The sequence below is a fragment of the Chiroxiphia lanceolata genome, chromosome 3 (genome assembly GCF_009829145.1).
Source record: "Chiroxiphia lanceolata isolate bChiLan1 chromosome 3, bChiLan1.pri, whole genome shotgun sequence".
Classification (NCBI taxonomy): Eukaryota; Metazoa; Chordata; class Aves; order Passeriformes; family Pipridae; genus Chiroxiphia; species Chiroxiphia lanceolata.
This window is the reverse complement of record NC_045639.1, coordinates 117,154,433-117,168,483: the sequence shown is the minus strand read 5'-3', so window position 1 is coordinate 117,168,483 and position 14,051 is coordinate 117,154,433. Positions and strand designations below refer to the sequence as shown.

At 58.6% G+C, this 14,051-nt stretch overlaps 1 protein-coding gene across 1 annotated transcript in view; it reads right to left on the bottom strand.

The window, feature by feature from the left end:
* Nucleotides 1–562: 562 nt before the first annotated feature.
* Nucleotides 563–14,051, bottom strand: part of OTOF (otoferlin) — a 161,696-nt gene continuing 148,207 nt past the window's right edge. The window contains exons 41-48 of the mRNA XM_032683676.1: nucleotides 13,782–13,909; nucleotides 12,942–13,076; nucleotides 12,688–12,825; nucleotides 8,744–8,871; nucleotides 6,860–7,030; nucleotides 6,065–6,225; nucleotides 3,660–3,802; nucleotides 563–655 (exon numbers count right to left, since the gene is read on the bottom strand). Of these exons, the coding sequence (XP_032539567.1) occupies nucleotides 563–655; nucleotides 3,660–3,802; nucleotides 6,065–6,225; nucleotides 6,860–7,030; nucleotides 8,744–8,871; nucleotides 12,688–12,825; nucleotides 12,942–13,076; nucleotides 13,782–13,909 (1,097 nt within the window). The remainder of the gene's footprint in view (nucleotides 656–3,659; nucleotides 3,803–6,064; nucleotides 6,226–6,859; nucleotides 7,031–8,743; nucleotides 8,872–12,687; nucleotides 12,826–12,941; nucleotides 13,077–13,781; nucleotides 13,910–14,051) is intronic.

Below are 14,051 nucleotides of genomic sequence, written 5' to 3'. Positions count from 1 at the left end.
CAGACTCCATCCCACACTCCCAGGCTCCATCCCACACTCCCAGGCTCCATCCCACACTCCCAGGCTCCATCCCACACTCCCAGGCTCCATCCCAAGCTCCCAGGCTCCATCCCACACTCCCAGGCTCCATCCCAAGTTCCCAGGCTCCATCCCACACTCCCAGGCTCCATCCCACACTCCCAGGCTCCATCCCACACTCCCAGACTCCATCCCATGCTCCCAGACTCCATCCCAAGCTCCCAGGCTCCATCCCAAGCTCCCAGGCTCCATCCCAAGCTCCCAGGCTCCATCCCATTCTCCCAGGCTCCATCCCACACTCCCAGGCTCCATCCCACACTCCCAGGCTCCATCCCACACTCCCAGGCTCCATCCCATGTTCCCAGGCTCCATCCCACACTCCCAGGCTCCATCCCACACTCCCAGGCTCCATCCCACACTCCCAGGCTCCATCCCAAGTTCCCAGGCTCCATCCCATGATCCCAGGCTCCATCCCAAGCTCCCGGGCTCCATCCCAAGTTCCCGGGCTCCATCCCACGCTCCCGGTGTCCCCGGGGTTGGCTCCTCACTTCTTGGGTTTCCTGGGAGAGATGTCGATGGCGGGGCCGGGCGCCGGCATGTCCATGGGGAACATGTCCACCCACATCTCCAGGCGGCCCTGGGGGGGTACAGGGGTGCAGTCAGCTCCCCTTGACACCCCCTGAGCCCCCTCCCCGCCCGTGGCCACCTTCCCCCAGCTCCTCTTCCCCTCCAACGTCCCCCTGGCCGTGCCAGACGTGGGGCCTGCAGTGCTGGACCCTCTAAATATGGGGCAGGGCCTGTAGTTCTGAACCCCCCAGATGTGGGGCTGAACCCCCCAGATGTGGGGCAGGGCCTGCAGTGCTGAACCCCCCAGATGTGGGATAGGGCCTGAAGTGCTGAACCCTCTAAATATGGGGCAGGGCCTGTGGTGCTGAACACCCCAGATGTGGGGCCTGAAGTGCTGAACCCTCTAAATATGGGGCAGGGCCTGTGGTGCTGAACCCCCCAGATGTGGGGCAGGGCCTGCAGTGCTGAACCCCCCAGATGTGGGGCTGAACCCCCCAGATGTGGGATAGGGTCTGAAGTGCTGAACCCTCTAAATATGGGGCAGGGCCTGTGGTGCTGAACACCCCAGATGTGGGGCCTGAAGTGCTGAACCCTCTAAATATGGGGCAGGGCCTGTGGTGCTGAACACCCCAGGTGTGGGGCCTGAAGTGCTGAACCCTCTAAATATGGGGCAGGACCTGCAGTGCAGAACCCCCTAAATATGGGGCAGGACCTGCAGAGCAGAACCCCCTAAATATGGGGCAGGGCCTGCAGTGCTGAACCCCCAGATGTGGGGCAGGACCTGTAGTGCAGAACCCCCTAAATATGGGGCAGGGCCTGCAGTGCTGAACCCCCAGATATGGGGCTGAACCCCCAGATGTGGGGCATGGCCTGCAGTGCAGAACCCCCTAAATATGGGGCAGAGCCTGCAGTGCTGAACCCCCCAGATGTGGGGCTGAACCCTCTAAATATGGGGCAGGGCCTGCAGTGCTGAACCCACAAATAAGGGGCAGGGCCTGCAGTGCTGAACCCCCAGATGTGGGGCTGAACCCCCTAGATGTGAGGCTGAACCCCCTAGATGTGGGGCTGAACCCCCTAGATGTGAGGCTGAACCCCCAGATGTGGGGCTGAACCCCCTAGATGTGAGGCTGAACCCCCCAGATGTGGGGCAGGGCCTGCAGCGCTGAACCCCCCAGATGTGGGGCTGAACCCCCCAGATGTGGGATAGGGCCTGAAGTGCTGAACCCTCTAAATATGGGGCAGGGCCTGTGGTGCTGAACACCCCAGATGTGGGGCCTGAAGTGCTGAACCCTCTAAATATGGGGCAGGGCCTGTGGTGCTGAACCCCCCAGATGTGGGGCCTGAAGTGCTGAACCCTCTAAATATGGGGCAGGGCCTGTGGTGCTGAACACCCCAGGTGTGGGGCCTGAAGTGCTGAACCCTCTAAATATGGGGCAGGGCCTGTGGTGCTGAACCCTCTAAATATGGGGCAGGGCCTGTGGTGCTGAACACCCCAGATGTGGGGTCTGAAGTGCTGGACCCTCTAAATATGGGGCAGGGCCTGTGGTGCTGAACCCCCCAGGTGTGGGGTCTGAAGTGCTGAACCCTCTAAATATGGGGCAGGACCTGCAGTGCAGAACCCCCTAAATATGGGGCAGGGCCTGCAGTGCAGAACCCCCTAAATATGGGGCAGGACCTGCAGTGCAGAACCCCCTAAATATGGGGCAGGGCCTGCAGTGCTGAACCCCCAGATGTGGGGCAGGACCTGTAGTGCAGAACCCCCTAAATATGGGGCAGGGCCTGCAGTGCTGAACCCCCAGATATGGGGTTGAACCCCCAGATGTGGGGCATGGCCTGCAGTGCGGAACCCCCTAAATATGGGGCAGAGCCTGCAGTGCTGAACCCCCCAGATGTGGGGCTGAACCCTCTAAATATGGGGCAGGGCCTGCAGTGCTGAACCCACAAATAAGGGGCAGGGCCTGCAGTGCTGAACCCCCAGATGTGGGGCTGAACCCCCTAGATGTGAGGCTGAACCCCCTAGATGTGGGGCAGGGCCTGCAGCGCTGAACCCCCAGATGTGGGGCTGAACCCCCCAGATGTGGGATAGGGCCTGAAGTGCTGAACCCTCTAAATATGGGGCAGGGCCTGTGGTGCTGAACACCCCAGATGTGGGGCCTGAAGTGCTGAACCCCCTAAATATGGGGCAGGGCCTGTGGTGCTGAACACCCCAGATGTGGGGCCTGAAGTGCTGAACCCCCTAAATATGGGGCAGGGCCTGTGGTGCTGAACACCCCAGATGTGGGGTCTGAAGTGCTGAACCCCCTAAATATGGGGCAGGGCCTGTGGTGCTGAACACCCCAGATGTGGGGCCTGAAGTGCTGGACCCTCTAAATATGGGGCAGGGCCTGTGGTGCTGGACCCTCTAAATATGGGGCAGGGCCTGTGGTGCTGAACACCCCAGATGTGGGGCCTGAAGTGCTGAACCCCCTAAATATGGGGCAGGGCCTGTGGTGCTGAACACCCCAGATGTGGGATAGGGCCTGAAGTGCTGAACCCTCTAAATATGGGGCAGGGCCTGTGGTGCTGAACACCCCAGATATGGGGCCTGAAGTGCTGAACCCCCTAAATATGGGGCAGGGCCTGTGGTGCTGAACACCCCAGATGTGGGATAGGGCCTGAAGTGCTGAACCCTCTAAATATGGGGCAGGGCCTGTGGTGCTGAACACCCCAGGTGTGGGGCCTGAAGTGCTGAACCCTCTAAATATGGGGCAGGGCCTGTGGTGCTGAACCCTCTAAATATGGGGCAGGACAAGGTTCTCCCGTGCCATGAGACCTTCCCCACCACCTGCAGAAGGGCCCCGTGGCCTGGTGTGATCCCAGAGGTTCACGGGGGCCGGGAATCCGGGGCCTGAGGGACTTTGGGGCGCGGAACGGCCGCGCCTGGAGCAGCAGGGGGAGGTCGCCTGGCGGGCTCAAGGGGTGACTGCCAGGAGGTGTTGATGCCAGAAGCGCCCCCAGCCCTGTTCCCTCTGCCCCGGGGTGGTTTGCCAGGCTGGTTTTTGCCCCCCACTGTGCCCCTGGTTTGCCCCCAGGACCTGCTCGATGCCCGGCTTGTCGGGGTTGAGCAGCGGCCGCGTCTCCACGTGCTCGGGGACGAGGCGGCAGCCGGCGCGGGGAACGTCCTCCCAGTGCCGCAGGGCCGCCAGCGCCACCGGCTCGTCCGACGCCTTCTTCTGGCCTGGGGGGGCACGGCAGGGCCTGCAGAGCCGGGCAGGGGGGCACCCCGTGCCCACAGCCCTGCTCCAGCTCCTCGGGGACACGGTCTGCCCTGCAGCCAGCGCTTCCCGACTCCTCTCCTTCTCCTCTCTCCATCCCTCCATCTCTCCAGATTCCCCTCCAGCCCGTGTTTTCCCAGTCTGAACCAATTCCATGTCCACTGACATGTTCTCCCCCCTCTCCCACTGTCTGGGGGTGCAGTTCCCTGGAGAACAGCTTCCTGAGCCCTGGAAAAGCCAGGGGTAGGGGCAGAACTGCCCAATGCTCTCCCTTTCTCTGGGGACAGTCTGTCCTTCAGCCAATGCTTCCTGACTCCATCCCTCCATCTCTCCAGATCCCCCTCCAGCCCGTGTTTTCCCAGTCTGAACCAATTCCATGTCCACTGACATCTTCTCCTCCTCTTCTTCACCCCCAACCCACCTCCCTCTTTCTTGGGCACATGTTGGGTGTGTTGGGCACAATTCCCACCTCCCACTGCCTGGGGGTGCAGTTCCATGTTGAACAGCTTCCTGAGCCCTGGGAAGGCCAGGCTGGGCCTTGCTTCCACGGGGTAGAACTCCCCCTTTCCCTAGGGACAGTCTGTCCTTCAGCCAACACTTCCTGACTCTTCTCCTTCTCCTCTCTCCATCCCTCCATCTCTCCAGATCCCCCCCCCAGCCCGTGTTTTCCCAGTCTGAACCAATTCCATGTCCACTGACAGGTTCTCCCCCACCTCCCACTGCCTGGGGGTGCAGTTCCATGTTGAACAGCTTCCTGAGCCCTGGGAAGGCCAGGATGGGCCTTGCTCCAAGGGGTAGAACTCCCCCTTTCCCTAGGGACAGTCTGTCCTTCAGCCAACGCTTCCTGACTCTTCTCCTTCTCCTCTCTCCATCCCTCCATCTCTCCAGATCCCCCTCCAGCCCGTGTTTTCCCAGTCTGAACCAATTCCATGTCCACTGACATCTTCTCCCCCATCTCCCACTGTCTGGGGGTGCAGTTCCCTGGAGAACAGCTTCCTGAGCCCTGGAAAAGCCAGGGGTAGGGGCAGAACTGCCCAATGCTCTCCCTTTCTCTGGGGACAGTCTGTCCTTCAGCCAATGCTTCCTGACTCCATCCCTCCATCTCTCTAGATCCCCCTTCAGCCTTTGTTTTCCCAGTCTGAACCAATTCCATGTCCACTGACATGTTCTCCCCCACCTCCCACTGTCTGGGGGTGCAGTTCCATGTTGAACAGCTTCCTGAGCCCTGGAAAGGCCAGGCTGGGCCTTGCTCCCAGGGGACAGAACTCTCCCTCTCCTTGGGGACAGTTTGTCCTTCAGCCAACGCTTCCTGACTCCTCTCCTTCTCCTCTCTCCATCCCTCCATCTCTCCAGATCCCCCCCCAGCCCGTGTTTTCCCAGTCTGAACCAATTCCATGTCCACTGACATCTTCTCCTCCTCTTCTTCACCCCCAACCCACCTCCCTCTTTCTTGGGCACATGTTGGGTGTGTTGGGCAAAATTCCCACCTCCCACTGCCTGGGGGTGCAGTTCCATGTTGAACAGCTTCCTAAACCCTGGGAAGGCCAGGCTGGGCCTTGCTCCAAGGGAGCAGAACTCTCCCTCTCCTTGGGGACAGTCTGTCCTTCAGCCAACGCTTCCTGACTCTTCTCCTTCTCCTCTCTCCATCCCTCCATCTCTTCAGATCCCCCCCAGCCCGTGTTTTCCCAGTCTGAACCAATTCCATGTCCACTGACATGTTCTCCCCCACCTCCCACTGTCTGGGGGTGCAGTTCCATGTTGAACAGCTTCCTGAGCCCTGGGAAGGCCAGGATGGGCCTTGCTTCCACGGGGTAGAACTCCCCCTTTCCCTAGGGACAGTCTGTCCTTCAGCCAGCGCTTCCTGACTCTTCTCCTTCTCCTCTCTCCATCCCTCCCTCTCTCCAGATCCCCCCCCAGCCCGTGTTTTCCCAGTCTGAACCAATTCCATGTCCATTGACACGTTCTCCCCCTCTTCCTCACCCCCGACCCCCCTCCCTCTCTCTTGGGGACGCGCCAGCAGGTCCCTTTGGGGTGAGGGTTTGCAGGTTTGGGGCGATGGGGCCGCTCAGTCTGTCTCGGGGAGGGTTGAACTGGACAACCTCCGAAGGTCCTTCCCAGCCCAACCCATCCCGTGGTTCAAACTGTTCCGTGATCCCAACCCTGGAGGACGAGGGGACGGCCCAGGCCCCGCTCCCCTGCCCAGCCCTCACCCCAGGGGCTCCTACCGTTCTCATCCTCGATCTCCGTGGGGCCGGTGAAGACCCTGTTGGCGACTTTGACTCTCCCTCCCGGCCCGAAGTGTGGCCCGTCCACTTTCCCCTCCTTGCACAGCTTGGCCAGGATCTGGGAGGGCTTCATGGGGTCCCTCCAGGCGTTGTAGCCGTGGCTGTGAGCGGGAGGGCGAGACTTGGCTTTTCCAGGCCATTCCATCCCCCCTTCCCAGCCAAACCAACCCTGGGCCCGGGAAGCCCAGGGAAAGGATTTGGGGCAGCAGAGGTGAAACTCGAGAGCAGACTGGGGTCCTGAGGAGGAGGAGGAGGGTGCAGGAGGAAGGGAAAGCTCTGGAAGGTGAGGAGGAGGAGGAGGGTGAAGGAGGAAGGAAAGCTCTGGAAGGTGAGAAGGAGGAGGAGGGAGCAGGAGGAAGGAAAGGTCTGGAAGGTGAGGAGGAGGAGGAGGGAGCAGGAGGAAGGAAAGGTCTGGAAGGTGAGGAGGAGGAGGAGGGAGCAGGAGGAAGGAAAGCTCTGGAAGGTGAGGAGGAGGAGGGTGCAGGAGGAAGGAAAGGTCTGGAAGGTGAGGAGGAGGAGGGTGCAGGAGGAAGACTGGGCAGGGAGGGCTCTGGAAGGTGAGGCAGAGGAGGGAGCAGGAGGAAGGAAAGCTCTGGAAGTTGAGGAGAAGGAGGGTGCAGGAGGAAGGAAAGCTCTGGAAGGTGAGGCAGAGGAGGGTGCAGGAGGAAGGAAAGCTCTGGAAGGCGAGGCAGAGGAGGGTGCAGGGTGCAGGGTGCAGGCAGGGCCGTGCCCTACACGGAGTAGGTGTGTGCCAGCCCGCAGGTCGCCCGGTGCTTGCTGTAGTAGCGGTTCTCCAGGTCGATCCTGGTCTCCCCGATGAGGTCGTCGGTGCCCACCAGGTCCCAGTCGTACACGGCCACCGTCAGCATGGACTCCATGGGGAAGGTGGCCTCGATGTCGAAGGACCTGGCGCGGGGTGGGGAGGCGGGAAAAGCCGCTGTGGGGTCTGGCTGCCACCCCAGACCCCGTGAGGTGGGTGCTTTGGCTGAACCTCTGCCCGACCCACCAGCCCTGCACGGGAGGTGGCCTGTCCCGGGATGTCTCAACAGCCCTGAAATTAGGTTTGTGTGTCTTGCTTTCACTCAGATTTAGGTCTAAGAGTTCCTAAAAGAGGGATTTACTCTTTGTTGGATTTAGGTCTAAGGGTTCCTAAAGGAGGGATTTGCTTTCACTCAGATTTAGGTCTAAGGGTTCCTAAAGGAGGGGTTTGCTCTTGGCCTGATTTAGGTCTGAGAGTTCCTAAAGGAGGGATTTGCTTTCACTCAGATTTAGGTCTAAGGGTTCCTAAAGGAGGGATTTGCTCTTGGTCTGATTTAGGTCTAAGGGTTCCTAAAGGAGGGATTTACTCTTTGTTGGATTTAGGTCTAAGGGTTCCTAAAGGAGGGATTTACTCTTTGTTGGATTTAGGTCTAAGGGTTCCTAAAGGAGGGATTTGCTTTCACTCAGATTTAGGTCTAAGGGTTCCTAAAGGAGGGATTTGCTTTCACTCAGATTTAGGTCTAAGGGTTCCTAAAAGAGGGATTTACTCTTTGTTGGATTTAGGTCTAAGAGTTCCTAAAAGAGGGATTTATTCTTGGTCTGATTTAGGTCTAAGAGTTCCTAAAGGAGGGGTTTGCTCTTGGCCTGATTTAGGTCTAAGAGTTCCTAAAGGAGGGGTTTGCTCTTGGCCTGATTTAGGTCTGAGAGTTCCTAAAGGAGGGATTTGCTTTCACTCAGATTTAGGTCTAAGGGTTCCTAAAGGAGGGATTTGCTTTCACTCAGATTTAGGTCTAAGGGTTCCTAAAAGAGGGATTTACTCTTTGTTGGATTTAGGTCTAAGGGTTCCTAAAGGAGGGATTTGCTCTTGGTCTGATTTAGGTCTGAGAGTTCCTAAAGGAGGGATTTGCTCTTGGTTTGATTTAGGTCTGAGAGTTCCTAAAGGAGGGATTTGCTTTCACTCAGATTTAGGTCTAAGAGTTCCTAAGGGAGGGATTTGCTTTCACTCAGATTTAGGTCTAAGGGTTCCTAAAGGAGGGATTTGCTCTTGGTCTGATTTAGGTCTGAGAGTTCCTAAAGGAGGGATTTGCTTTCACTCAGATTTAGGTCTAAGGGTTCCTAAAGGAGGGGTTTGCTCTTGGCCTGATTTAGGTCTGAGAGTTCCTAAAGGAGGGATTTGCTTTCACTCAGATTTAGGTCTAAGGGTTCCTAAAGGAGGGATTTGCTTTCACTCAGATTTAGGTCTAAGGGTTCCTAAAGGAGGGATTTGCTTTCACTCAGATTTAGGTCTAAGGGTTCCTAAAGGAGGGATTTGCTTTCACTCAGATTTAGGTCTGAGAGTTCCTAAGGGAGGGATTTGCTTTCACTCAGATTTAGGTCTAAGGGTTCCTAAAGGAGGGATTTGCTCTTGGTCTGATTTAGGTCTAAGGGTTCCTAAAGGAGGGATTTGCTCTTGGTCTGATTTAGGTCTAAGGGTTCCTAAAGGAGGGATTTGCTCTTGGTCTGATTTAGGTCTAAGGGTTCCTAAAGGAGGGATTTGCTCTCGGAGCAACTCCGTGACACCCCACCAGTGGCTCAGAGCCGGGCTCGGGCTCGGCTCACCCAATTCCCTGGAAAAGGGGACGGGGCTGGGACCGAACTCACTTCCCAAAGACGGGGTTGAGCTGCTTGGAGATGTAGTTCTCCTTGTCCTTGATGTCGGTCTTGCCCAGCCGGATGGCGATGTAGGGGTCGGCCTTGCCGTTGATGTCGGCGGGGTGAAGGTCCGTGGCCTGGGGATGGATCCAGCCCCGGCAGGGAAGGAGTCAGGGATGGGCCCCTTCTCCACCCCTGGGAATGCCTGGCCCTGCCTGGCCACAACAGTCCCCCTAAATGGGGTGTTTTGGGTAAAAGTGGGGCTGTTCCTGCCTGGTGTTAGTGCCTGTCCCTGCCTGGCCACTCCAGTCCCCCTAAATGGGGTGTTCTGGGTAAAACTGGGGCTGTTCCTGTCCCTGTGTGGCCACTCCAGTCCCACTAAATGGGGTGTTCTGGGTAAAACTGGGACTGTTTCTGTCCCTGCCTGGTGTTAGTGCCTGTCCCTGTCTGGCCACAACAGTCCCCCTAAATGGGGTGTTTTGGGTAAAACTGGGGCTATTCCTGCCTGGTGTTAATACCTGTCCCTGTCTGGCCACTCCAGTCCCCCCCAGATGGGGTGTTTTGGGTAAAAGTGTGGCTGTTAGTGCCTGTCCCTGTCTGGCCACTCCAGTCCCCCTAAATGGGGTGTTTTGGTTAAAACTGGGGCTGTTCCTGTCCCTGTCTGGCCACTCCAGTCCCCCTAAATGGGGTGTTTTGGATAAAAGTGGGGCTATTCCTGCCTGGTGTTAGTACCTGTCTCTGTCTGGCCACTCCAGTCCCCCTAAATGGGGTGTTTTGGTTAAAACTGGGGCTGTTCCTGTCTCTGTCTGGCCACTCCAGTCCCCCTAAATGGGGTGTTTTGGATAAAAGTGGGGCTGTCCCTGCCTGGTGTTAATACCTGTCCCTGCCTGGCCACTCCAGTCCCCCTAAATGGGGTGTTCTGGGTAAAACTGGGACTGTTTCTGTCCCTGCCTGGTGTTAGTGCCTGTCCCTGTCTGGCCACTCCAGTCCCCCTAAATGGGGTGTTTTGGGTAAAACTGGGGCTGTTCCTGTCCCTGCCTGGCCACTCCAGTCCCCCTAAATGGGGTGTTTTGGATAAAAGTGGGGCTGTCCCTGCCTGGTGTTAGTGCCTGTCCCTGTCTGGCCACTCCAGTCCCCCTAAATGGGGTGTTTTGGTTAAAACTGGGGCTGTTCCTGTCCCTGTCTGGCCACTCCAGTCCCCCTAAATGGGGTGTTTTGGTTAAAACTGGGGCTGTTCCTGTCTCTGTCTGGCCACTCCAGTCCCACTAAATGGGGTGTTTTGGGTAAAAGTGGGGCTGTCCCTGCCTGGTGTTAGTGCCTGTCCCTGTCTGGCCATTCCAGTCCCACTAAATGGGGTGTTCTGGGTAAAACTGGGACTGTTTCTGTCCCTGCCTGGTGTTAGTGCCTGTCCCTGTCTGGCCACTCCAGTCCCCCTAAATGGGGTGTTTTGGGTAAAAGTGGGACTGTTAGTGCCTGTCCCTGTCTGGCCACTCCAGGCCCCCCAGATGGGGTGTTTTGGGTAAAACTGGGGCTATTCCTGCCTGTTGTTAATACCTGCCCCTGCCTGGCTGCTCCTGTCCCCCTAAATGGGGTGTTCTGGGTAAAACTGGGACTGTTTCTGTCCCTGCCTGATGTTAGTGCCTGTCTCTGTCTGGCCACTCCAGTCCCCCTAAATGGGGTGTTTTGGGTAAAAGTGGGGCTGTTCCTGCCTCGTGTTAGTGCCTGTCCTTGTCTGGCCACTCCAGTCCCCCTAAATGGGGTGTTTTGGATAAAACTGGGGCTGTTCCTGTCCCTGCCTGGCCACTCCAGTCCCCCTAAATGGGGTGTTCTGGGTAAAACTGGGACTGTTTCTGTCCCTGCCTGGTGTTAGTGCCTGTCCCTGTCTGGCCACAACAGTCCCCTAAATGGGGTGTTTTGGGTAAAAGTGTGGCTGTTGGTGCCTGTCCCTGCCTGGCCACTCCAGTCCCACTAAATGGGGTGTTCTGGGTAAAACTGGGACTGTTTCTGTCCCTGCCTGGTGTTAGTGCCTGTCCCCGTCTGGCCACTCCAGTCCCCCTAAATGGGGAGTTTTGGTTAAAACTGGGGCTGTTCCTGTCCCTGCCTGGCCACTCCAGTCCCCCTAAATGGGGTGTTTTGGGTAAAAGTGGGACTGTTAGTGCCTGTCCCTGTCTGGCCACTCCAGGCCCCCCAGATGGGGTGTTTTGGGTAAAACTGGGGCTATTCCTGCCTCGTGTTAGTGCCTGTCCCTGCCTGCCCTTGTCTGGCCATTCCAGTCCCACTAAATTGGGTGTTTTGGGTGAAAGTGTGACTGTTGGTGCCTGTCCCTGTCTGGCCACTCCAGTCCCACTAAATGGGGTGTTTTGGGTAAAACTGGGGCTGTTCCTGTCCCTGCCTGGCCACTCCAGGCCCCCCAAATGGGGTGTTTTGGGTAAAACTGGGGCTGTTCCTGCCTGTTGTTAATACCTGCCCCTGCCTGGCTACTCCTGTCCCCCTAAATGGGGTGTTCTGGGTAAAACTGGGACTGTTTCTGTCCCTGCCTGGTGTCAGTGCCTGTCCCTGTCTGGCCACTCCAGTCCCCCTAAATGGGGTGTTCTGGGTAAAAGTGGGGCTGTTCCTGCCTCGTGTTAGTGCCTGTCCCTGTCTGGCCACTCCAGTCCCCCCCAGATGGGGTGTTTTGGGTAAAAGTGGGGCTATTCCTGTCCCTATCTGGCCACTCCAGTCCCCCTAAATGGGGTGTTTTGGGTAAAACTGGGGCTATTCCTGCCTGATGTTAGTGCACATGGAAGGGACCTTGGGATCACACACCCCCTGTTCCAGCACATGGAAGGATTCCTGGGATCACACTCCCCCTGTCCCAGCACGTGGAAGGATTCCTGGGATCCCAGCCTGTCCCAGCACATGGAAGGATTCCTGGGATCCCAGCCTGTCCCAGCACATGGAAGGATTCCTGGGATCACACTCCCCCTGTCCCAGCACATGGAAGGATTCCTGGGATCACACCCCCTGTCCCAGCACATGGAAGGATTCCTGGGATCACACACCCTCTGTCCCAGCACATGGAAGGAATCCTGGGATCACACTCCCCCTGTCCCAGCACATGGAAGGATTCCTGGGATCACACACCCCCTGTCCCAGCACGTGGAAGGATTCCTGGGATCACACACCCTCTGTCCCAGCTCCTGGAAGGATTCCTGGGATCACACTCCCCCTGTCCCAGCTCCTGGAAGGATTCCTGGGATCACACCCCCCCTGTCCCAGCACATGGAAGGATTCCTGGGATCACACCCCCCCTGTCCCAGCACATGGAAGGATTCCTGGGATCACACTCCCCCTGTCCCAGCACATGGAAGGATTCCTGGGATCACACACCCCCTGTCCCAGCACATGGAAGGATTCCTGGGATCACACCCCCCCTGTCCCAGCACATGGAAGGATTCCTGGGATCCCAGCCTGTCCCAGCACATGGAAGGGACCCTGGGATCACACACCCCCCGTCCCAGCACATGGAAGGATTCCTGGGATCACACTCCCCCTGTCCCAGCACATGGAAGGATTCCTGGGATCACACCACCCCTGTCCCAGCACATGGAAGGATTCCTGGGATCACACCACCCCTGTCCCAGCACGTGGAAGGATTCCTGGGATCACACACCCTCTGTCCCAGCTCCTGGAAGGATTCCTGGGATCACACTCCCCCTGTCCCAGCACATGGAAGGATTCCTGGGATCACACCCCCTGTCCCAGCACATGGAAGGATTCCTGGGATCACACCCCCTGTCCCAGCACATGGAAGGATTCCTGGGATCCCAGCCTGTCCCAGCACATGGAAGGATTCCTGGGATCACACCCCCCCTGTCCCAGCTCCTGGAAGGATTCCTGGGATCCCAGCCTGTCCCAGCCCCCAGAAGGGACTCTGTGCTCACCCCCCTGTCCCAGCCCATGGCCCCCCTCACCCTGACGATGTAGACCCGGACCAGGACGTTGACGGGGTCGTTGCTGGGGATGCCCTGGAACATCCCGAGGCTGGGGTCGTGTCCCGCCTCCCTGCTGACGTCCTCGGGCAGCGGCACCTTGTACACGCACAGGGAGCCCTGCAGCGAGGGAGGGCCCGGCCCTCGGTGAGCGGGGGGCACGGAGCCACCCCAGCACGGGGGTCCCGGCCAGCACCCCCCGCCCCTGGGCATCCCCCCCCGGGCCCAGCACTCGCCTTGAACCTGCCCACGATCCGCTCCTCCTCCGTGGCCGTGTCGTCGTTGTCCCCGATCTTGCCCCGGAGCAGGTTGAAGGTGTGCAGCCAGTCCTCGAAGTTGTCGAACTCCGACTCCAGCTCTTTGTTGAACACCTGGGACGGGGAGGGAGTTCAGAAGAGGGGGAAATTGAGAGGGGGGAAATTGGGTTAAAAAAAAAAAAAACCCACACACAAACGGGGAGGAAAAGATGCGGTGACAGGGGACAGGAGGAGAGGGAACGGCCTCGGGCTGTGCCAGGGGAGGCTCAGGTGGGACAGGAGGAGGAATTTCCTGCTGGAAAGGGTGGTCAGGCACTGGCAGGGGCTGCCCAGGGAGGTTTGGAGTGCCCAGCCCTGGAGGTGTCCCAGGAAGGCCTGGCTGTGGCACTCAGTGCTCTGGGCTGGGGGATAGGGTGGGGATGGGGCACAGGGGGGATCCACGGGCTGGGAGGGCTTTTCCCACCTCAGTGATCCTGGGATTCTGTGATCCTAGTGCCCAGTTCTCACAGGCTACATGAATCCTAAATAAATCCTTGGGATCACTGAACCAGGGACCCCGCCCCTGCCCCGAATCCAGGCTGGAAAACTCTCCCCTCCAGCCGGAGCACATCCAAGCTGCCCCCAGGGATGAGCCTTCCCGGGAACCCCCTTTTCTGTCAACCCTGTGACCTCCGACTGCCCCAAACCCTGCAGAGCAGCTGGCAGTCCTCATCCCAGGATACATCCCCCGGTGGGACGTCCCAGGGCACACCTCCTCTAGGATCAGGCACTTCCTTGGAAGCAGCAGAGGCTTCCCTGCACCCTCTTCCCCACACACACCTTCAGCTCGTCAACCTTCTGCTTGTTCTTCTTCTCCGGGAGCTCGGGGGCCGCCTGCTGCTGCTTCTTCTTCTTGTCCTCCTTGGGTGCCTTGGCCTTGTCCTTGTGCCTGGCCTGGGCCTTGGAGCCTTTTATGGAGTTACAGAATCCCAGAATCAGCCGGGTTGGAAGGGACCTCCGAGATCATGGAGTCCAACCCTGGATCCAACCCCGCCGTGGTTCCCAGCCCGTGGCGCTGATGCCACATCCAGTCTGTCCTTAAACAGGGAC